Source organism: Pieris brassicae, chromosome 8 (genome assembly GCF_905147105.1).
Source record: "Pieris brassicae chromosome 8, ilPieBrab1.1, whole genome shotgun sequence".
Taxonomy (NCBI): domain Eukaryota; kingdom Metazoa; phylum Arthropoda; class Insecta; order Lepidoptera; family Pieridae; genus Pieris; species Pieris brassicae.
Window position 1 is genome coordinate 17031197 of NC_059672.1, and position 26224 is coordinate 17057420.

At 31.2% G+C, this 26224-nt stretch overlaps 1 protein-coding gene across 1 annotated transcript; it reads left to right on the plus strand.

The window, feature by feature from the left end:
- Nucleotides 1-579: 579 nt before the first annotated feature.
- LOC123713489 (spondin-2) lies at nucleotides 580-26224 on the plus strand. The gene is made up of 8 exons (XM_045667172.1): nucleotides 580-710; nucleotides 9564-9812; nucleotides 18075-18274; nucleotides 20179-20283; nucleotides 20884-21063; nucleotides 22714-22931; nucleotides 23519-23700; nucleotides 24169-26224. The coding sequence occupies exons 2-8, from the start codon at nucleotides 9617-9619 to the stop codon at nucleotides 24378-24380; spliced, it is 1293 nt and encodes a 430-aa protein (XP_045523128.1). The 5' UTR covers nucleotides 580-710; nucleotides 9564-9616; the 3' UTR covers nucleotides 24381-26224.

Here is a 26224-nt window from a genome sequence, read left to right on the forward strand (position 1 = left end):
GCGTATATTTATTACATGTATATTTATACTAAAAACAATAAGTTTCAGCTTTTTGCTTTGTAAAGTGTTCATATTTAGTTATCAGGCCAGTGTTTTACGTAAATACGTTCCTCATGTAATTATTCTTCAAGTTAACGTCAGTAAAGCAGGGCGAGAGCAACTTATCTCGGTATTAGTTTCATGACTGAAACCTAAAGAAACTAAAATTTAGCTTATATGTAGCTAAACAAAATACATGTAAGCATTTAAATGTAAAAATGTATTTTCAAAACAAATGAAGCTGTTCAAATTTAGGAAGTCAAAACAATACTATCCGCAACCGTTTTATCTTAACCAAGATAAACTAAAGTGACGGAACTTCAGCCAAGAAATCGCTAACGGCGGCTGTCACTCGAAACTACGAAAAAGCTCACGCACAGCTTCTCTTATCCTATTACACGTACACGTAGACCACAATAAACATCTAATTCTTTCCTGCGCACCTCTGCACCCTCTTTCATCCTTTTCCAACAGATAACCCCATCTCGCTCTAGCCCGGTATAGGTCGGAGCACTTTCAGCTCCCTAGTTTCGTCCGTGGGCTCGTTAGTTCTGGACGTGAGTACTGCTCGTTTCGCTATTTACCGGGTTGTACTGAAAAATTCGAAAGCTCCACGTATTGGACTATGCGTTAAATGTGTGTTCCGCGGACTGTGCTTAAAATATTAATAGGTGAGTATTTTACGATACAATACAGTTTTTTTGTTAATTCAGGAATTATCATATATTTTATTTATCCTAACAAAAATACAAACATATTTTATACGATCATTTTTTTATATAACGTAATAAATAATGTAAAATGTGTTATCATTGTTTATAGGAGAAGAAAACGATTAGCTCGTTCAATTTAAAAGCTGCCTCCAGCTTTGAGAGGATTTGATTTTCTTTAATAATTTTCGCTTTCTATTTTATATATTTCTTTTTTTACTTCATAAATAATATTGTTATTCAGTTATTGTAGTGTAATAGTTTGTAGTTCTTAATTCTTATCTTTTTGTAAAACATATTTGGAACGTATTTGTATTACAATAATAAAAATAACATGTTATTTAATATAAATTAATATTTAGAGGTTCCAGAACACTATTATTTAAATTGTATATGTAATCCTTATGTAAGTTCTCATTAAACAGTCAGGCTAAATTTCGCTATATCTATTTTTGTGTCGTATTCAACAGAATTTTGTGTAATATGTACACCTAAACTAAGTTTTGAGGTCCGATTTTAATCTTAAAGACACATAGAATTATATATGTATTTGTTTTAATTTTCTTTTTAATCGTTCTGGATATACCGAAGACCAGCTACACATAAAAAAGCTGGCAACGCATTGGCGAGCCTTCTGACAATGTGAGTGTCCATGGACATGGTCCATTTTACTTACATCAGGTCAGCCTAGTTCCCGTTCTCCGCCTGTTATGTTACAAATAACTTATTTATACTTAGTTTAAACGAATACTATAGATTTAACTATATTACAGTATACTTTAAAGTATCAAAATTTAACGATCCATATTGGCAACGTCGCGTCAATGAAATACGTCATGCGATAAATAATTTCACGAGAAATTTTTCAATATTATTGTTTCAATATTTGACATGAACAAATAAGCATTAACTTATGACAATTAATACATTTTGATGTTTAAAATTATTGCTGTTAGTGTAAACATGTTATTTAATGGATGAGGTTCAAAAAACATTTAGGATTTGTTTTATGAGGTTTGTGTATTGACTGAGTAATTAATAAGTATTATTATGTATTTGTGAGTCAGATCTTTACAGTTTAGTTATCGCTGTTGAAGTGTATTTATGATTGTTTTACACGGCAAAAAACTGCAACGCTTAAAACTACAATGACATTTATGTTTTTTATAAAGAAATAATATTTCCGTTTTACAAAAATATAAATCAAACAAGAGAACTCCATATAGTATTTAAAACTTCAATTACATTATACGCTTATATTGCGTAGAATACAATTATTTTCTCCAATTCATAAATAAATAATTTTTTGATGGAAATAATATTAATTTTTCCAAATCTCCTGCAAAGCTGCAGCTTCAAAAAATGCTGAAAACTCTGTCTAGTAACATGCATTTGGGTAGTTGTTAAGCGGCTTAAAGTTCTACATAAACGCTATAATAATTGTTTTTGTTCCTACATTGAATATCTAGTTTGTTAACAGATATTAATTGAACTGCTGATGCACTGTTTGTTTAGGAGAATACTTCGCTATATTAGCGGAGAATTAAGTGGTTGTCACCCGCAACACTTTCTACTAGCTTCTCGGGTATACCTTCGGGATCTCTTTGTAACGAAGTAATATATATTCAGTTATAAGATGAAGATTTTTAATTATAAATATAGTTAGTTGTATAAATGTAATTTGACTACATAGACTTATGCTTCGTAACCTTAAACATACTTATAAAAACAGGTTACATAAATTATAGGCAACGGACGGCCTCATCGCTGACAAGCCGTCTTTTTGGCTATTCTAGAGAGGAAAATAATACCTACTAAAGGTATTAATAAATTACAAAAGTTTCAATTAAAATAACACTACAATTATACTAAACTAAAATCTAAAAATTTAAAAAGTTAAAGTTAATATCATATAATAATATAAATAATACAAGGTGGAAGCTTATATACTGAGCTGGACTGATTTCAAGAGGTTTCCAAAGATCTTTTGTTCCGATAGGAGGAGTGATTTAATTCAGTTTTATAAGTAGTAGCATCAATAATAGTTAATAGATTGTCACGGGAACGTTAACCAAAGCTATATCTAGATAGTAACAAAATAATGATTAAAATAACAGGGGGTTTTAGGTACTAAAATAACATTATAAAGAAGCATTTTTTTGCCGCAAAAATATGGGCAACAAAAAAGTTGAGATTACTTTGAAATTACGATATTGGCTAAATTTACGAAATCCAAATATGAATTTGATGCATAGATGCATATTACTTATTATTTACGTCATATTACATAGAATCTAGAAATAATTCTAATTATTGCCACAATATTTTAATTTTTAAGTATAAAGGAGAAAACAAGACTCAACACTAGAACTAGATTGCTCTTTAAAATCTACAAGGAATCTGTTTGCTCTCCTTCGATCGCCCAAAAATATTATTATATGATTACGTAACTATAATCACTGGAATGATTATGATTCATATGTAATGTAAAAATCTATGCAACAGACGGTGACCCATCAGAGGTATGGTATTCAATGTAGGATGCATTTTTCTTTGCCTAAAGAAGGCAGCGAGAGAGGAAAAGGATGAGGCCACCGACTTATTACTAGAAAATAATACTATTGTAGTTAAGGGGAAGTAAACTTTAAAATCAATATCCACGATCAAATCAAGTATTATTCGGGAATAATATTTGTTCCTGGCATCATTCGAACATGCAAGAAATTGTATTAAGCAGAATTTAAAACATTACAGAGAAACCGTGTTACGTAAAAGAATTTTTTCAATTGTGCAAAAAATTCCACGTTTGCCTCCATTAGCAGCCGACGCACACAATGATTTAGCATTCCCCCAAGAATTATTGTGATCATAATTTTTGCAGTCATTTTAACTTTATTGTTATTGCTTTTGGACTTTTTGCCTTGCGCGTACCATGTGTTGGTTTGTAGTAAAATTATTCATAAAATTATTCAAAAATAGTATGGCTATTTTTTGTGGCAGTTGTCTGTGAAATATAACGTTTCGTATTTTACAGGACTCCTCCTACAGGTTATGGATACTAAATAATAACTTTGTAAAGCAAAAAAATACAATAAAATATATTAGGGATAAACTATTGACTCACTATAACAGTCACAAAATGAATTAATTTCAACTTGTTTTAGTAATTCAAACACGAAATGAACCTAAAAATCTCTAAATTACAATAAAACAAATTATCATAACTGTAATATAAATTCAAAAAAATTCCATCGCGTGTACGTAATAAATTGAATGTAGAGATGATCCAAAAATAAATAATAATTCTTTATATAAACATCACGCTTCTTAAGTAAATAAAGTCGTCTATGTACGCACATCACGATCGAGTGCCGTAAAGCGCTAGTGAAATTGAAAGTTACTTCCCTTGTAAAGTGTAACGACTGAAGCGCTGAAATATCAATTTATTCCTATTTCATTCGTATCCTACGAGCGTGTTAGCGTTGACAGGTGTGTTGAAAATATTAAAAATAGTTCACAATTTTGTTAAGGAAATATCTTATTTGCTTCTTTGCTTTTAAATCTTAAGAGGAGTATACTGAAATAGATTTAGTTGTTATGCCCCGTTTATTTGGCTTCTAAGAATATTTTGCTGCATATTTTAAATGTTTTCAGACTATATTTTTCTGATTTAGTACCCAGGACCTGCAAGGTAGAACTCTGTACTTAAACACTACTAACGAGTAATGGAGCAAACAAAGTGTCTCTAGTAAGTTGCTTTAGTTAGTTTTCCTTAAAATACAAAAGATTGAGTCTATAATCTATGAAATAAAAATGCATGCCATAAGTTTTAGGTTATGAAATATGTCTTACATTAAAAATATATTGAAAATGAATGATCATAGAATCAGCGGGCTTCATTAATTAAGATATAAACATTTTCTTGATCTGAGCTCGAATCGTGTTGTTTTAGTAAGGATCAAAAGCAAGTTCTAGCTCATTTTTGCGAGTGGCACGGGCCAACACTAAACATTTACATAAACTTTTAAATGATCAATGAAATACATGCAGAATTATCACTGTCCCATCTCTCATGTCATGCCTGTATATATTAAGAAGAATTATTTTAAAGGATCGAGTAAAATAGTTTCACGCTAGATTATCATATTAAGATTATGAGTATTTATGAATATTCGCTGAAGTTGTTTTCGTAAACTTTTGTTTTATTTGACATTTGTATCAAACAACTAAATTTGAAATCTACAAGTTTGTTCGTATCTTTCACATAAACTTCGTAGTTCGACTACTATGACCCATTTAGAATCTATTTTCGAGTTATCGTAGATCTTGTGGCGGCTCACGGCGGCCGTTTCGCTCAAATTTTCATTGAATGAATTTCTGTAGTTGACATGTTGAACGCTATATTTCTATTATCTTAATCAAAAGTAATGTTTTTATCTAACAGATATGAATCATGCTGTACAAGTAACGATTATATTATAATAATTAATATTGATATTTAATTATGTTACGATTGTGTGGATGACAATTGCAAAAGAAGGATCACAACTTCTTTACCTTTAAGTTAGACCACATTAAAACAAGCGTATGTATATTTTATACACCTGATTAAAATGTCCTTCGACTTGTATTGAAAAAAAAAACAGCGCAGTATACTTTATTTGTAGTTTATTACCAGCCGCCGGCATCGAAGTCACCATTTAGTCAAATTACCCGTTAAGATAAATATTATGGTAAGGACCAGGTAAATAAGGATTCATAAAAAAATCTTTGCATTGTTTTAACCAAACGACGACTTTGACGAATCTCTGTGTCCAACAATCACGTATTTCACTCAACAAAAAATATTTTGAATGAACTTTAAAATGTAATCTATCCAGACAAAGCGACTCAAATTTTAAATCCCAATTAGAGCTTACAAAAACCCATACAAAACATGACAATGCATTCAGGATTAACAATTGATGACCAACAATCAAGTATGGAGGTCGACTGATTATTTTTTTTGACATTCGGTAAAATTCTTTATTTTTAATTCCTTGATATATTTTTAATTTTATGTGACCGATTTCCGAGTTTAAAATGAGATAGTAAACAATTATTAAAATGTCATGATTTTTGAATATATGTTAATGTAAATCAAGATATTGATGAGTTATTAATTACAAATTCTTTGAAAAGACATACAACCTTCAGTATTATTCATTTGATTAGTTTTATATATTATCTAAGAAGAACACGGATATCGTAAAAATAAGATATAGAATCAATTTTCGTATTGATATCCTAAAAAAGATTCACGGCTAAACAACAAAATGTTTAACGATTTTTTAATGAATAATATTAATTTTACGGCAATTGTACACTCATATCTAAAGAGATACCTATCATTAATTGCCATACATTTGTCTCGTAAGTTTTTTTGTATATTAAAATGGTCAAGGTCCGGTCCGAGACAATCCCTGCATAAGCTCCAGAGTATTGCATAAAATTTTAAAGCACGCCACTTTGAGCAATATCATGAATTGTTAAAACTTCATTATACCGCTATCCTCACGAATCTTGCAAAGTTCAATATTGTTAATTGAATTGTTTAAAAGCTAAAGCTTTGGATAACTTAAGCAACTTGTTATATTTTAATTTTATATATCTATCGAATCTTGTGACTATATCTACGTATATATAGTATAGTAATCTATTCCGGTTCCCATAGCTGGATATTTTTGTTTTAATGTTTTGGGTATATTAAAACATATACTTAATGCCTATGTCACTTAGGGATAATGTTACGTTCTAAAGGTGCAGTAATTGAAATCGGTCCAGTAGTTATTGAGTTGTTGACGAGTTGAGTTTACTCTGTTACAAATATAAAAAAATAAATAATGTGGACAGTTTTTTCTATTTTATAATTAATGTATAAAGGTATAAGAATACTGATACTTTTATACAGTGGACATAACATAGACAAAACCCCACGCTTAGGCGATTGAACTGGAAATAACAATGTAATCGAATCACTTGCCCCGAGGGAATATTTAAAAACAAAGGGTTGGAAAATTCAGTTCGTAAAATGAGGGGAAATTAAAGAAAATTAGTCGGTTCTTGGAAACTCTATAATATTGAAAGAAAACGAATATTAAATTTCATATTGTTCATTATTTTGTTTGTATTTTAAGGTTTTATATTTAATGACTTTAAGAAGTCAAATTTTTAAGGGTTCTTGTTCCAATAATTAATATCGACTTATTTATGTTTTCCAATCATATATATTTAACAATATAAAACATTATGGAAATACCATTAACTAGTGATCTTATTATCAATTCGTGTTTGCCACAATCACCTATACTGTTTTTACTAGCTGATTTAATGTAATGAGACTATCGGATGAAAGCCTAACAGGGGTTGGAAATTTAAAGAATTGTCAGATGAAGGTTGTTAATATCTACTAGAGGAGGAAAAATTAAGGGATATACAAAGACCCGACATTTTCAAAATTAAAAGCATAAACTAAGCAGCATCCAATATATTTTGGTGTACCGAATATTTTTCATATTTTGTTCTAAAGCCGAATTATTTAAATTAATTTTTTAACTGTATAATGAAGCTATTATAAGATGCGACAATGTATGCGACAAAATATTATTCATACTATTTGTAGCTATTATTTATATAGGCTATATTTTATAAAACAGCTCTGGAAAGTATATGTGTCTGTTTCAGTACGGGAAATTAAACACGCTCACAGTATTGATGTCAAAGCCCATATCCTGAGAAATACCAGTTCATTGAGATTAAAACCTAGATACGTCTTTGAAGCTATCTAGGACATAGAACCCTTTGCAAGCGACTAATGACGCAAAGTTTTATGACTGAATTTTCCTTTACTTCTAGTAATTACTTCGTAAACATCGTTATGTATGGAAAGAGTATTTGTTTAGTTTGCCTTAGTTGATTAGAAATGATGATAAACTTGACTATTGTTCCTTTGAAAATGTAGTTTAAACCTTATATATATTTGTTGTATTATTCAGTATAACATATAAACAGATGAATTTAAAAAAATTGGAGATATATGATAATTCTGTCACTGTAGGCTTAACGTTAGTTTGGCGTGGCCTTACAAATTAACCGTATGTGTACTGCCAACAAATATGTTTGTATGTAATTCATTAAGAAACTTAAGAAAGAGATTTTATAAACCAAAAATATTTTTTAATTTTGCCTAATTACTTAAATTACTAAAACAAATATTATTTTATCATCATTAGTTACTGGAAATACTTTAATTACAGTCTAGTTACCAATAGATTCCCATAGATATCTCTACGTTGCATACTAACATTTTACCCCAAACTTTTCCTCTAAACATTATATAGCCGGTAATTCACCAAATTTCGTTCTATTACAGCACGCAAACTGATCTTTATAATTGTTCATCTCCTCTTTTTAAATCGGTTCCATTGAATTCTGCACGTAGCTCTATCTATAACTAAATGAGACAGCTGTCATATTTCTCATTGGGGGGCACGTGACCGGCTTAGAAAACGGGTAGAACAATGGAATGAGACTTGAAGGTGATTCGCTTAGACAGCCCACTGCGTGCGAAAGCTTTCATTGAGAAAAATCGATTAATGAAAACAATCTAGTTATTTGTTAAAATAGGGGTCGAATCGTATTCTTTTAATATGTCTGTGCTTGAATAGAACGAAGTTTAGACGAAAATTAAGAAAAATACTTTCTATTTGAAAATGTTCTTATCGCGAAAACCGAACAATGTTCTTTTTGTAAAACTAATTACTGTAAAAGCCAACGCGAGGTTGGTGAACTTTAATTCGAATTTCAAAATTAATGTCAGTTAATTTAACCGCTTGTGACTTTTAATACTGTAATGTAGACGTGGATAATAATCTGCTTTAGCTGTCTTCCTTTTACTGGAAGCACACATTCGGAACCTGTTATTTTAGGAGCTTTTTGTACTAAATAATATATAGAAGAAATACATTTGAATGCCCCCCTAATTCCCTACTGGGATGACATTCCATTTTTAAGGCAAATAAATATACACGAAACATTGTTTTGTCGGGAATAAAGCCAGAATCCATAAGCCACGTGGTCAATATTGTATAAACCATATTTTACATATCTGTATCGATACTTTTAAGCCAATTGCGAGTTACGTTCAAGCAGGCTCTCATTAACACTGATACGGTGTCCTCATTGGAATAACAAACCTGGTTATTCAAACGGCATCACCTCAAAGGCACAAAAATAGCCAGGTCTTTAACCTTTACGTCACAATATCTATTGCCCCAGATAAAGTAAATATTGGTGAAGATATATCAGGATTCCTTGAATGAAGAGGCTATAATTGAACTGTCCATTCATTTAGATTGATCTGCCAAAATTACTTTGCGTTGGTGGCGTTGACTGTCTTGGCTTTCGGTAATAATTATTATCAAAACAGATATTGCTGATTTGAATAAAATATAGTATAATATTTAAGTCTTTCTCCTCTGATGAACTAAACTACTAAAAAATAATTAACTCGCTAATAAAAGCCATCTTAATAATAAATTAATTTTGGTAAAAAATATTTTTAAAAGAACATAGGCTGTTGATAATTACATCGACTTCTCTAGTTTTTAACGACGGAGTGGCCGAAACATTTTTAAAAAGTATTTTATGTTTTACAAATAAGTTCTAAATTTAAAAACACCATCTGTATAACGATCAAAAATACGTAGGCACAGTTTTGAAATGCCGTATTTTTAACACGAAAAATGTTTTAATTGACTTTTTCTTTTGTTCCAGTTCCAATGGGGGTCGAATTGTAACATCATGAACGCTACCTAGTGTGGGGTACAATGTTTATCGATAAAATGTGGTTAGTGTTGTTACTTCCCGCCCTAGCGGCGGCACTATCATCAACCGATTCCGATTCGTGTAACCCGGATAAGATGACAGTGTATAAGATGGTGTTACACACTTATTGGACAAGAGAGAAATTTCCGAAACATTATCCGGACTGGCGGCCACCTGCTCAATGGTCACGTGTTTATGGTAAGTATTTATATACAAAAAATATATGTTTTGTTGTGTGGAGTGTGAGTGACGTTCTTTGCCCTTAGAATTCCATTAGCACATAAGAATTATTGTATTATTAGAACTCTGCACACTTTTAAAAGTGCTTAATTATAAATTCAATGTTTTCAATACATTGGCTGTCTTTATTTGTGGTTTGACGAGTAACCTCTATTTAGGATTTATGGTCATTCATATTCATATGATTGAAATACTGTAGCAAAATATTTATTAATAAATGAGCTTACTGTTAATAGTCAATAAATTAGTCAAACGAGACAGTTTGAGACAAAAAAAAGTATAAAGTATTTATACGTTCAGTTTCCGGATAGTACTTGTAGTACGATAGCTAAAATATTTGTACTAATTATAAAAAAACGGATCTTAACTACTTATAAATGAAGTATATTTAATATTCTAAAAAAAAAAAGAAATATCAAATTATTAAATCTGATTTAAAGTAAAATGTTTTAGTAACCTAGTGCAGCTAGTGGAGCTTTAAAATACGTTATTTTATTTAATAAATCTCAATTCAGCAACTGTGAGATTAAAAGAAAGTTAGACTGAATAGTTAAAGTGTAAAAATTAATTAAAAGCATCATTGTACTGAAATATAAATTCGCTCATCCAGTTATGAAAGGTACTTCAAACTTTCACTTTGATGGATAAATTTTTATTGTAAATGAAATTATGAGGGTGAAAACTATTTTCAGAAAATACTGTTCTATTTTTGAATTAGTTGTGAAAGTATCTCCGAGCTCGACGCTGGCAAAATTAGCATGCATTTGCAATTTGCACTCATTTTTAGTACAACGCGTTATTTAGAATTTTGCTATTATATAGTTTTATTATATATGATTTTAAAGCAGTATATTATATTTGTAAGTAAATTTATCAAGGTCATCTTCATGAGAGAATAGAAATAGCGTAAACAGTAAAATATACAGCATTATTTTAATATACTTACTGACTCCGCTAGCCCAGCCCTCCAAATTGTTGATTACTTATTCTTCGAAATATACAGATTCCATTTTTAAAATCGACCATAGGTTGGTACCTATGTAATTAGTACCAACTAATTTAAATAATAAATAACTTACTAACAAATCTTTTGTAAGCAAGGTGTCTGACCTCACCTGTTTTATTCTAAACAAAAGATTTCGTGCAATATAACAAAATACAGTACAATAAACTACTTCTGCCCATCAATTAACGTCATAATAACTTAACAAGCAACTTATTGCCTATTTTGAGTTCAACCTTTAACAATCCCGTTGCATTCATTCGACCTAGGATTGGCTGAGAGCCAGGGCTGGTCACTAAAATAGACACTTATCGATAGTGACAGGAAACAAGATCACTACGCAACACTATTGTGTTTCGGGAAGTAAGGAACAAGGTATATGGACGGGAACGTATTAGGGAATTATTCGGACAGTGTACCTTATGCTTAGTACGTTTACGCAAATAAATACTAGGTTATTTAAATAAAGTGAATTTCAATAAAACGCCTCCACCGGAATCACACTATTGATTGCTAAAACCAATATAAAACCCGTTCTGTAGTTTATAAGTTTATCACTTTCATACAGATAAATGCGACCATTTATATTTAAGGGTATTAAATTTTTTAGTTATATACGAGTGTTAAAAGAATGAAAAAAAAATACTTTATTAAAATTTATATTATCACATTTATTAAAATTTTAACGGGTTCGTCAATGAATAACGTAGTTTTATTTTTTAGTATCTATCATCAAATAACATCACAATCAGTAATACAAAAATCAAAACGGCGAAACCTAAACATGCTTTAGACTTTATATACTTCTTTATTTGTTTACTTCTTTATATCATTTATTCATATAGGTACACTTATGAACTTTAATAAAAACAAATCAAATCAAAGGCGTAGACCGGAAGAGAAGAACTGGCAATAAACTCTCCGCCACTCTTTTTAATCGCCAAGTTTTTTAAATAAATGTACTGTATAAAACGCCGTTTTGTGTAAAGAGGATTTACTTGTTTGTTCTCAAACTATCCCAAAAACTTTTTCGGCTAAAATAACTTTAACTGTAAGTTGCTAAGTTGAGTTTATGTTTGGAGACTTCTGCCGCGTTTCATCTTTTGGCTGTGGCAAATACAACCTATGAACGTACTAGGCAAAGTATATATTTTTTAATGTGAGAAAACCAGATATTTGAAATTAATTGTATCTATTAGAGTACTTACTGCGTTTAAAATAGAAATCGTACTAACGATTATGTGCTATGTATCAAATGTTCGATATATTTAAAAATATATTTATTTTGTTTATTAACTAATTAATATCCTAAATAATCACAGATAAAAAACGTCATGCACGATTTCGTGGATATTAAACTGACATATAATCACAGATAAATGTAAATCTTTGACTAATATTTTCAAGGGCATTAACACTTCAAGTTGCAAATGCGAGTAAGCCAACAGTTTTATTTGGATATAAATTGTACATCTTAAGAGATTACCCATTGTTTATCGACGCCTACACGGACGTAATTTGGTCGTGTTTCGTCATTCGATCCGTTTTCGAGGGAACTGTAAATTGAAGGGATTATTAAGGGGTAATTTGGGCGTCACAAGATATTTTGATGAGGTGTCTGCTCGTACGAATATTTTTAATGATGTAAGCAATTTATTTCGGAAGAGCTGGAAATCCTGACGCACGTATTTTTTTACTTAAAAGGGTTCCCGGATCTTACATATTGTAAGGAATATACACATAATTTTATTATTATTAATAAATAAATCTCTTCTCTAATTTCGTTTATCTTATTCTCATACGTCATTAACGATATTATTACAATATTGGAATGTTTTTGTTAGCACAGCCCTCAAACGCTTCATAATTTATTTATGTGTCATAGTTCCAAGAGTTCAGTCATATAAATACATTCCATAAGGTAAGGTAGACAACATAGTAAAAGTTTAGTTTGAAGACATTAACAGACTTACAGGTCTATAGTAACTATGGCTTGAAAAACAAAAGGAACAAATTGTAAACTTATGTTGATGTTTATATAAAATCCAAGGCTTTAATTTTTAAACAACTATGAGAGCAAACAGATAAAACCTATGTAATTACTGCTTTCTGATATAAACTAAAAAGAAAATCCAATATTTAAAGTGGCAACACTTAAATTTACCGAAGCGCCACCAAACTGCTCCAAAATTACATCACGAAATGTGTCATAGTTACGAGGACTCCATCGATTATTCACTCAGTTGGCAACGATTCAATTGTGACTCGATTATCGCATCGCGTTCAATACCTGAGAAGTACGTGGAAGTATGCTCTTAACACGGCTTAATTTAGACTAATGGTGCCCTACTGTCAGGATTCGTTTTCATCTCAATTATTTTTACTAGAACACCTCTCTATTTCAAGGACTTTAGCGTTTCTTATGTTTGAAATAAAAAATAATATATGAAACCTATTAACCTTTAAAATCTATTTCAGCGTCTGTTTTGTTGACAATTTTAATATATATATCTCAAAAAGTGTTTATTTCGCTGTAATCGAACTAAAAACCCACTTGGATTTTGTATAATACAAGAGCGCTAACAACCGAACTCTGTTCTAATTTTGACCAGACATAAGTAAACGTTTCTTATTAAGTTGATAATATAAATTCACACAGTAAGGGAAAACAATTGTTCAGCAACAACAATTCAGATCTAGAAGAGCAAAAACTACAGAATTTAATGCTATCGTTAAATAGATTCCGCTATTTTTCTCAGCGAAAAGAAATTAGGAGGAGAGCTTCGGCTTGGCAAAACAAGCCCATTAGTTTAAGGTACATGTTCTTAATCGCTTTAGTTCCATAGAGCCTTTTGAAATGGTTGTAATTAGAATATATTTCCAATGTCTGAAATACAATTAATACGTTAGTAAAGAACTTAGTTGCCTCTTTTGATCACAGCGTAAACATGATTTAATAGTAAGAGACCAGCCCTCTTAGCGTTAATAAATGATAAATTTGGAATTTAAACTTCGCAACTAAGCAGTTCTTAACCTTTAAATAACGAACAAATTTTCTTACTATTGGTAATATTGGTAGACCTCCTACTCGTTATCTGAATGAAATTTGTACTGGCCACATGCAAACAAATTTTACAGATTACAATGTAAGAAATTAGTTTTATAAGTCGGGGTTAGATTATTAAATATTTTCAATACAATAAAACAAAATCGAAATTTAATGAATGGTGGGTTGTGTTGTGTCATTCTGCGATTTTGCCTCATATTTGTATCTAATGTGTGGTGTTTGTGAAGTCTCATTAAAGAAAAATGTCCGCAGTGCAATAATTAATTGACAATCTGAATTCAGATCTTTGATCCGTTTTTTTAACAAATTAAGCATCCGTTTTGTTGAACATTACTGTGTTATCTAGACTAATTGACCCGGCTTGGCTGGATACTGACATGGCCTACTTAGTGATAATTTCTTCCCGAAATTTATCTTCTTAAATACAAACAAATCAAATTAAAGAATAATCTCTTCTGAGTTCTAAGTACTTATTATCTTAACAGAAACTAATTTCTTTCTTCGACACCATTGTATTTTAATGATTTTATCAAATCTTTTTACTGTTTAGAGACTATTTCAAAAGCTATATAACCTTGAAATGAATAACCGTAAACACTAAACACATTATTAATATACACTATGTAGTTGCTGTAAGGACAAACGTTATAATTTATTTATATTATGAAAATGATTGTGAACTTTAGATAAGTTTTTAAAATCAAATAGTAGCCTTGCCAAGAATTATGAAAAAATAGAACAACAAGGAATGGTTCATCAGGAGATTTTGGACATCAAACAAGACTACACACAAGAAAGTTACATTAAATAAAGAAAATAATTATATGCATTTATTTTTGTTACAAGTTTCATGACATAATACCCTCAAGAGTAACCGATTTGTTTAAAAAACTAGGTTAGTCTTATCATTAAAATTACGAATATATATAAACAAATTAAAAAAAAATTAAATCATAAACACCGGTTCTAGTACTTGTGATTCCTTAATTTTTTGGATCTGAAACAGACTTGTCTTAAAAACTTTACTACTAAATAGTAGATTATAATATATAAGGAGAGAAATTTAGATAGGTTAATTGTTTTCTGAATATCTAATAAGATTATTATTAAGAAAAAAAAATCGTTTGTTAGGTAGAGATAGTGAATCACCTATATATCATTGAACAGAATAATAATGGACACGGCTGCTGTTGCGTAGGTAAAAATTGTACCAAGATTGCAAAGATACGGTGTCTATTAAATATAATACAAAATACCTTTTGATTCAAATTAAAATTATTATAAAACTCTTTCCTAGTGGCTTCATACAAACAAATTTTATAGAAAAATTAATATAAATTACGAAGTTTTAAGAGCAAACTGATTGATTCCAAACAAAATTACTTACAAAACTTTTTTAATTTTCCTTATGTATTCTCCAGACTTCATATTACTATAAAAATGATTTAGTTTTAAATTTTGTGAAATTAAAAGTTTTACTTTTTAATAAAAAAATAATCATAATGAGCAGTCCGTAACGACATTATAAACGTAGATAACGATGTATTTTGAGATTATTACTTTTTTAGAGACTGCATGTATTCTCGGATTTGTAACGAAGCCAACTGGCAACTCGCAAGTTCATCAACTGATGACTCATACGTAATGTAAACAATGATTGCAATTTACTACGATATTAGTTTTAATAATGATTAATTGAAGCAAAATATACAAGTCAGAGCTTATTATAGAGACAAAAAGTCACGTTGACATCTCTAAGCCTATAATATTGAGTCAGTTAATAAAAGAGCGTAGACTGTAGAGGACGTATGAAAATTAATTAGATTAAAGTATTTTACCAATGGGTGTGCTGTGCTTACTGCTTATACTGAAAGCGCTTAACGAATTTGCCAAAAAACTTCTAAATCAATATAATGACGTATTATGGCAGTCATTTCGGTGATATTTATACAAATACAAAGGTTTTCCGAAATATTTGCGCTTCGACTTGAAACAAATTCACTACAACTGCCACACAGCTACTGTGCTCTACTAGTTCACGCCCACAACTAGGAGCGAATTTTACCAGTCCTTAAACTAGTACCACCTAGGATCACGCCTGTCGCAAAGTGGTTTTGTCTCAAGGCCAGGGGTCAGGGATTCAGTAAAACCTTAACGCTATATAACATATGTAGTGACATCTGAAAATTAAACGTGGTACAAGTTTTATCGATTTTGGAGAAAATCGCTCCTAGTGTGCTCCTTACATTCTTTGGAATAATAAATTTGGTTAGGTATGGAATAATTTCTTGGTTAAGAATATCCGTCTCTATGTTAAAAATAAATAAAAGTTAATTAGTTTATGGTAGATAATTTGTTTAGATTCACAATACATTATATTCTTATTCGAGGATTCTTGTAAACATAGTTATGTTAGACCATTTACAAAAGAGAATTTCACAAGGGAATTCGAAAGGTTTCATTGTAAATGTATACTCGTTAAGGGGCAAGGTGCAGATACTTCAGCTATTGTTTTACGGGTTAAAACTCGAATCTATTATATTATTCATAGCAAACTGACCGCAATTGCCGTAAAGCACTTAAAACGTCGAGTTATGAAAATCTGCATCAAATTAGCGCTAAATAATTTTCTTTTTATAAAAAGGGTCGAAATTACGTATTTTTAAAGCGACCTGTTTTATTCTCGAGTATCAAACTGCATATGTAATTTTATTTAAAGTTTAACTGCTATGGTAAGATTCTGACAACTGACAGCTTAAACATGACAGTATGTCAAATATAAATGTTTTGACGTTTGACATATATTACGATGACAGCGTACGTCTAGATGAATCTTACCCCTTGAATTCGTAATCAGAGTAATTCATTAATAACTATTAAAGTTTTCGCATAACTGGAACAAATAATAATACCGATTTAAGAGATTAAATGTTTTAGAGCGGTTACAATAAATTATATTTACGACTTCATTAGATGGGTAAGTGCTTCCATGAAAATATAGTAGGTATATAGGTCAGGCTAAATGCGGACGTGCTTTATTTTTATATGTAGAACTTATAACACCTCTATAAAGTAGTATTGAAAACTAGTCTATATTGAATATATTCCTGGGCTCTACATCGATATTTGTTTAGGGTAGGCACGTTTGAATGGCTGATTACCGACTTGCCTTCAAATTCAGCAGTGAACCACATGACTCTTGATTATTATATTTCAGTTATTATTTATACTCAAAGTTCCACCTACTAAAATTTCAAATTAAGAACATTCAATTTTAAATTTAATTCCCTTTTATAATGTATCTGTTTCTACACATTTTAACGTATGCTTTTATAGTTGACTACTTTTAGTACCTGTACTTATTTATTAAGTGGATGCTAAAACGACGAGGTACTGATTGGTACGAAAAGTTTCGTCTTGGAAAATAATTACACAAAATGCAGCTTTTTACAGCGTAGCTTAATGAACTTAAATTAAATCTTAGATGGACTGTGAAAGGCAAAAAAGGGTAACAAATTGCTTCGTAAACATAAAACTCTTAAAAAAATATAAACGGTATTTGTTGAGATCGGAGGAAAGTTTTAATCCGTTCCGGTCCCTGATCTTTTTGCCCGGGTGTTGATCTCCAAACTTTTTATACTATCGGGTTATTTTTCTGTAACTTTGAAGATATTTCATTACTTTTAGAATATACTTTGTTTTTGTTTTCGGACTTTTATTAATTTTCGTACAATCTTTTGCATAGATTTTTGTTTGATGGAATTCAGAACATCTCTCTCGATTATTTTTGTTTTTTATGATTTGAATTTGGAAAACAAGATTTTTTGGTAATATCCTTTCCTATCCTTGTACTCTGAACTATAAGAGATAAACAAATGAATGATATAAACATTTTAAAATAGACGCAAAATTGGATATTATGGTTTAAAAGGCAGCAATAATATTATTTCGAATTCGATTAATGAAAATTTTGTGATCTGATCACATTGAATATATAAATATATGTAATACTTATACAATACATGAATGAAAACCGCGTCTATATATTAAAAGATACCGAAAACAAATGAAGGCGATTAGAAAATAGGAATAAAAAACAAAAGACTGTCTTTTCGTATATATATATAAATATTATTATTTTTCTTTGCAGGGGTATCCCATAGCCGGTCATACGTCTTATTCCACTTGGGCAGACGGGTATCACCAGCCATTAAGCAGTTTGCTGAGACTGGCAGATTAGACAGTCTGGGATCTAGTCCTGGTACTCTGGATGTCTTCGGCGCACCGGCTATTGGTCAGGGTTCAGGCCGGAGTGAGTCTGAGTTCTTCGTCGACGGTAATCATTCTCGGGTAAGAAATGAGGTTCACATACACATATTATTCCAATAACATTTTTCGTACAACAAACATACATTTTAGGCAAGATTATTGCATTAATAGATTTATTGAAGTTTTAAAACCTATTTTTTATTACTTGTTTAGTATTTCACGGATGTAATTGACAGTTGTCAACACCACAATCTACTTAAGATACTTAAATACAGAAGTTGTTGAGTAGAATGAAATAATTTTGTTAAATATTCGATAAGTATATTAAACTTACTTTTTTATTCTACTATAATTTAGTATAAGCTGCCATATAAATATGCAACCTTTTTGATTTTAGTCACTTTGATTTACGCGAGTAACGGGGTTGACTAAACACTTTGACTAGAAGATACTAAAAAACTTTTTAAGTTCCATATAATCATTATGGAATTATAAGTAAAAGTAAATTAATAAAATAAATATGCTTCAATTAGCGGCCTTCATGCGTAGAACCGTTATCCCTGTCAAATTATCAACATCATTATTAACTACCAGCATTAATAAACCACAGTAAAGCACGCCCATAAATATATGTACAGATAATTAAAATGTGAATGAAATCGTATCATTTCCATGAAACTGATAACGATAAACGAACAACAATGAACAACTGATACTTTGCAATTAAATTCTCGTTACATAAAGCCATCGTACTGGTCGAAAATATCGTTTTTCGGCGCTAATTAATGTTCCCGAATGCAAACAATAATTACGCGTCAGTAAAAAAAACAGCACTCCATTGAAATGGAGCGGTAATAAAAGAGAAAATTTATCGCGATCGCAGCCATTTTATTGCCAGTTAAGACTAATTTTTGTTGTTTACTGTTTCATTGCGTTTTTTTGCTCGAGTTCATTTGTCAACATGATGGTTGGAAAATTAACGATATCGCTGTTGTTAATGGCTTTCTGATAAAAAGATATTTTTTTTATTTAAAGTTGAGTATTTGACAGTTGACATTGAAACGTAGATTATCAAACTAAGTTTAAGAGTAAACAAATAATCCCAATAACTAGCAGTACCACAAACAATAGAAAATAATTGCGATAACAGATTATATATTTTGGGTCTATAATACAGCTTAAAGACATATCTATTATTCTATACCTAGCATTTTTGAACTTTTAACGATGTTAGTGTTTCGTCTGTATAAAAGTTCTGTTTAGACAAATTAGTTTTGCTTTAAACGTTGCAATTAGACATTTATTTAGTTTTTATAAATAATGCAGTTTTGTATAGTTATAATACAACCTCTCATGAAACTTACGGAATAATACTAATTATTAATAAATTGTTATGACAATATTCTAAATATGTTATGAAAAATCATAAATTGTTTCATCCTTTACCGTTTTTGTTTCTTATAATGTAGTGTTTACACATGCTCATATTATCTTATTTGCGCTCGACATAATAATGAGATTTTAAGGAGGAATGTACACTTGAAATACTGGTTCAACTTCTAAGTATTAAAATTCTTTTTGTTTGAAGAATTAAGAATGAACGAGGCTGCGCAAATGGTTGAAATATCACTTCAAAGAGATGTCATTCCTGTCAAGAACATAAGCTGTAATAAAAACAAAATAAGCTTCGCCTTACTGAAGTATAATGAGAAAAGTGATTTAGCATTTCTATTCAACGGTCATAAAAACTTTCTGATGAAACCGGAATGATTTAATGAAATTGTTTTTAAACTGAAGCAATTTATTTTTATAACAAATCTTCAAATATCGGACAACAATTATCTGTATTTATGGAAAGTTACAAATGTTGTTTTTGTTGAGGTTTTCTACTACCCATACTATCTTTATATCGTCGTATTTTTAGTAGGAATAAAAGCATTAATTCTATAAGTAAAATATTGATGTGATATATTATGTTTACACAGGTATCAGTGATGGCCAGAATGATACCGTCCCCTGATTGGTTTATCGGTGTGGATAGTTTTGATCTGTGCGTCGACGGAAACTGGCTGGACAGCATTACAATTGAGGTATTATTTAAAGTAAAGTGTATTATTTTATATAAATTGAATACGATTCTCAAAATTAAGGTTCTATATACAAACCAACAAAAAATATATGTGTGTTTCTTCTTTTGCACATTTAAATCGACAATGAACCATTGCGAGGACACGAGCATGACATAAAACATAGACGACGTAAGGCTGGTAGGTAACTTACCGTCAAATTCTAAATACAAAAATGTTGACAAATATCAAACAATACAGAGCAATAGCTGAATTTAAGTGATACCCAACGCCCATGGACGCTCTTATCAAAAGGCTCCCAAACGTGCCTTTTAAGAATTGGTAAGCTCTTTTCTTGAAGTACCCTCAGTCGAATTTGTTCGGAAATACTTCTGTGGACAGCTGGTTCCACATAGTTGTGCGCGGCAAAAACGTGGAACGATGGACGTTGAGGTGTTACAGATGGTATATCGTATTCTGCCTTGACGTCTGATGATCTCAGCTAAGTGTAAATGCGGTAGACCATCCCTACGCTACACCTAGGAATAAAGCCGCTCGGCAAGTAACTGGTCGCCGACGATTCGACAATTATCTAAACATTAACCTCTTTTTCCTGTGGACTAGGTTGACCCACTGGATGCGGGCACAGACAACGGTTTCACATTCACAGCACCGAACTGGCCGACGGCACCGCAAGGTGTGGCGTATCGGATCACGTCCCGCTACCCCTCCCATCCCGCGGGATCATTCTTCTACCCGCATTTGAGAAGACTACCGCCTATAGCCACGTTTCAATTCATAAAAGTAAGTTTATTCATATGATATATTAAATAAAAATATAGATTATTTACAAAAATTAATTAAAATATAGTCGGTATTGGAGGACGGTGTCAATCTTTCGATCATGTTTTTGATTGGCCCGAAACATTTATTATTTCGGCTTGTTAGTTAATCACCTGCTTGACCTAAAATGGACGAGGGAAATGACACAGGCAGGTTTCTGTCCAAGGTATTAACATATAATACTTGTTGAACTTCCGCTTTAAATAATCAGTAAGATATACAAACATAACTCGCATGGAATGCATTTCCAGAGATTATCTCAGATACAAAACAGATAAATCTCTAAAATTAAAAAAAAAAACATAAAATTAACACTTTGGATATTTCCACAAAAGTTTCGCTGATAAAAAATTTGATATAAAACAAAACAAAACAAATTTAAGTAGACAATACAATACAAGATTTATATATCAGGATAACTACAAACATACTATTAGCTATAATAAAGAATACATTCCTGTTATATATGTTTATTTAAAAACATAATGAAGTCACCTCTACATGAATAAAAATTGTTTGAGATATTAACGAACCGAGCTGTTAAAAAGCTTAAAGATATAATACTCTTACTCTGATATGGCTCTGAATAAGACGCTTTACTTATGAAGGTATTAGCGTTCATAAATGAAGGTCACAGTTAGTTATTTTGGATTTGGATAAATAACTTAGACTCCCAATAGGCCCATCGTGCATAACAGCAATACCTAGATAACACTGAAAATGTTGCCAATACTTTTATTGTTTTTCGAAGTAATCTCCTTTCCTCTCTACACATCGTCGTATTCGATGGAACCACTGAGGTAAGCAGTGGGCCCATTCTTCCTTAGGAGTCTCTTCTATGGCATTTTCACCGTCTCTTCAGGGCTCGTAAAGCGAATACCTCGAATTTTAACTTTTGTTCTTGGCAATAAACGAAAGTCGCAGGACTGTATGGCGAATGACTCACCATCTCGACACCTGCCATACTAAATATTCAACAGTCCATGCGAAGGTGTGTCTGGTCGTCGTATGAGGAATCCATCTGGTACAAAGATTTCTGACGCCAAAATTGACGAGTAATATTTTTTGAACTTGACTCATACTAATGCCTAGGCTTGCTTACTGATAGGTCACTCTCTTATCTTCTTCTATCATGCGTTTCACAGCACTGATGATATATTCAGTAGTCTCTGTTAAAGGACGTCTCTCACGCGGATCATCATTGAGATTGCTACGTCCACGCTAAAACTAGTTAAACCAATTGTAAATAAAACACAAGATAGGGCTTCATTAAGAAATACTAATCGCATCCTATCATAACTTCGTTGTTGAGTAAGCCCTCAACGAAAGTCATAATAAATCATTCATTGACCGAAAATTTTCTCGCTTAGGTTCATTTTTACGTGTAACAAGAGTTTTAGATTTGCCGCCAATTCACAAAAACAAATGACAAATGAATGCAATATACTACATAGGTTACCAAAGAGTTCATAAATTGAAATTCATAAAAAGTCTTCATTAGCAATGTTTCTATCTGGCCCGTTCTAAAAATTTTCAGTGTTACCCACGTAATACAATAACATAAATTTTAATAATTTTCTGTTTTATATATGTATTTTTATTCTATAATAGCTGCGAGAATACGAACTCTCCGAAGTGTTTCATCGCGATAGTGATGACCGTAAATACGACGTTCTTCAATTGGATAAGCTAAACCACAATAACATAGATGTGTTGGACGGCAATCGGGCTCTCTCTATAGCTGAAGAGGTAGAGAGAAATGAAGCACCCAGGATCTACTCTGAAGGTTCCATGACAACGCCAGATGGTGCATATTCTTATTATTCAATGTAAGTATACTATATGTTTTTTTTATTTATACATATATACATATTCATAATCATCAATCGATAAGTATATGGCAGATGACAGCACTGTTGAAAAAAATGAACATTAAAGATCAAGTTTTAAGAATAAAATTTATTTTTAATACTGAAATGGTCTCTCAAATAATCTCATTGCTACGATACAGTTACGGTCTTTTATTGATAGTAGCATGAAATTAATCTGGAGTTAATTAGTTTTTCAATCTGATATTTAGATTTTAAATAGATAGCTTTAAAACTCTTAAGTTTAATTACAAAATCGTTAGTTAAGTACTTTAATGGCAATGTTCTTAAAATGTAACTGTGAGGTCACTAAACCATACGGTTCTTCATTCGGCGTTTTTCGTAATTACAGGTTTTATTAAAAGAAGTTTTTCTTATATCTACATGACGTATATACAATTCCATTAGCCATTGTAAATTTTCTAAGACATAGTTATTACTTTCCATTTCAATTTAAAAATAACAAAAAGTGTGACAGTCTTAAAACGTTTTAAAGTTAATGCGTCATATCGCACGTTCCAAATTTAAATTTTCTGTACGATTATTAGAATGAACAACACGTCCTCAACTGAGGAGCCAAGATCAGCAAATGAGGTACCGACATCCGGGCCTACTGCCAGCGAGCGGTCAGCTTTACGCAGCTTAGCGAGAAGATATAGGGCACGTCGCCGCCGCAAGCTACGAGCTGATAATACGGATCCAGCAGAAAGGAGGAAGAGAAAAAGAGCTAGTAAGAAGAACCTTAATTAATAGAATTCAATGATAATTATATACATTTGTATGTCAAATGTATAAAAATGTTATAAGACTGGTTTAATCGTGACGTTTATAAGAATTACTTTATTTCAAATTCCAGCTTTTCTTATTTAATTATGGTACGATTATTTTAACTTATTAAATCACAAAGAGAGTCAAAAGTCTAGTTACTACTTACAAATTGCGTTAGACACTGAGTATTATAACATTTTATTGATTTAAGGACTACAAAATATGTAGAAATAATTCTATTTTAACAATATTTGTGACAGTAATGTTTAATGAGAAATTTAATTACATAAACTCCCTCGAATATAATTAACCCAGCTGTGTCGAGATATCCTATCTGTCTTGCCACTGCAATATACCTTAAATAACTGTTTACTCTTCCCTAGCATAATTTTAATGCCAAGCACTTTAACATTAAGCTCCTTTTAATTAGGGTTGCTGGATTGTCGAGTGTCTGACTGGGGACAGTGGAGTCCGTGTCGTAGTGACGGTGGCTGCGTGGGCTCGGCCCTACGTACCAGAAGAATAATAAGACGACAACGACCCGGCGGGAATCCTTGCCCGCCAACAACGCAATCCAGGTGGTGCGCAACCAACTGCACGGAGGCACACCCGCAGGAGGACTGGCAAAATAACCTTACGTAATTCCCCACTGTTCCATTTTTAAATTTATTTTTTAATCCCTTTTGTAAGTGGCCAGTTCTATTTGCTTTTTACTTTCTACCTGCGTTCGCATCTGTACTGTCCGTCCAAAGATAATTTTATTTCTATTCCAAATTTGAGTTGTTTTTTCATGGAGTGTAAAAATATTAAAATCACTGTATAATAAATATAAGAGATGACTGTCGATGTTCTGTGTAAACTTTGTCGCTGTATCTATGAGAGCTTTTGCTGTTACTTTCGTTTCACATGTTAATAAATAGGTTAAGTTGACATAATCATATATATTATGTAAGGAATCCTCATGTTACCCACCACAGTCTTTCATAATTATTTTTTCATGAAATTTAAACTCTATATTGATAAAGTGTACTATTATTAAATATGGACTACTCAAATACTATTTCGCTTGGTACAAATTAAAATTACCTATACTCGTAAAATTATATAGCAAATCTGTTTCCTTTAAGGCGCACTGCACTAGATTTTATACCTAATAGTATTAACTACAAGCAGATGTGTTACTTTCAATTACCTATGCTAGACATTAGATGGTAAGTGTTGCTATATGAAAGAAAAAGAACCTCGTTTGCCTTTTCATAATTAGAAATAGCTAGGATCAGCGACGTCAATATTCCGCAAATGGTTAGTCAATTAGTATTTTGATAGTTGTCTTAAAATAAAATACATATCGCTTATCTCCTTTGTGACAGTATTTCAATAAAATTGTAGTTGTTTATAAGTGGGGATTTACTAGCAAATGTCAGAATGAATTGCAGATTTTCGGTGAAATATGTCAAGTATCGCATAGCAAATATCCATATTTGCATTTTTATTTTCAGAAATAATCCGTCAAACTAAATATACAATAAGTTCAATGGATGGTTGAAATGTTTGATAAGCGTTTTTGTTGATGGACAAATTTTGTTGATTTTGGTGAATCTAAATCCAATATATTTTTTATACGGGCGTCAAGCTTAGAGCTCTAATACAATATCGTAGTTACGTGAGCGACTGTCAACCTTGGTTATTCTATCGTATGCACAAAGATCGCTAGAAGGAAAATTTATGAGATACTCTGCATGTCTTATATTTCTTGCAACAAAAAAGTATTATCAATGTATTAACCCCTAATTCATATTTTTAAAAAATTGAAAATATTTTCATGTGATTTGAATACATTTAAGTTTTATTTTGAGTTTTTATCGCAAAGAAAAGAACAAGTGTTTAATTGGCAATCGCAAAGCACATCCACTTTTACATCACAAAGCTAAATAATAAATTGTGAAATTTAGCAGAAAGTAAACCGAATACAATGAATACTAAGCAGAACTTTCAAGTACTTTGTTAGTTTAGCCCCTACATTAGCGTAAAATACTCCAAAGATGCAGCTTTTATTTTTAATACATTTAAATGTTAAGTAGATAAGTTTATATCTAGAGTAAGTTACAAATTACAAAGCCTTCTGTAAAATATATTTAGATTCTGAAAAGTGGTTGCAGTTTAAATAGAAAATGTTACATAGGTCTTGTGTCAAATAAATCAATTATTGAACTCATATAACCCGACATTTCTAATATTGTTTTTGTGACCCGTGTGAACGTAGCAACTAGTTCAAACACTTCGTTTGTTCCAAATGCAGACAACTTCACTACGGTCATGCAGTTCTAGTACATATTTATATTTCAAATATACATTTATGCCAAAGATATTAGGACGTAGATCATCATCAGGTTTAAAATTGATTGAGTATTTATTTAAATAAACGATTGTTTTTAAAGTATCAACATCATCTAGAGCCAAAAATTGTTAAAACTAGTGTAATTATT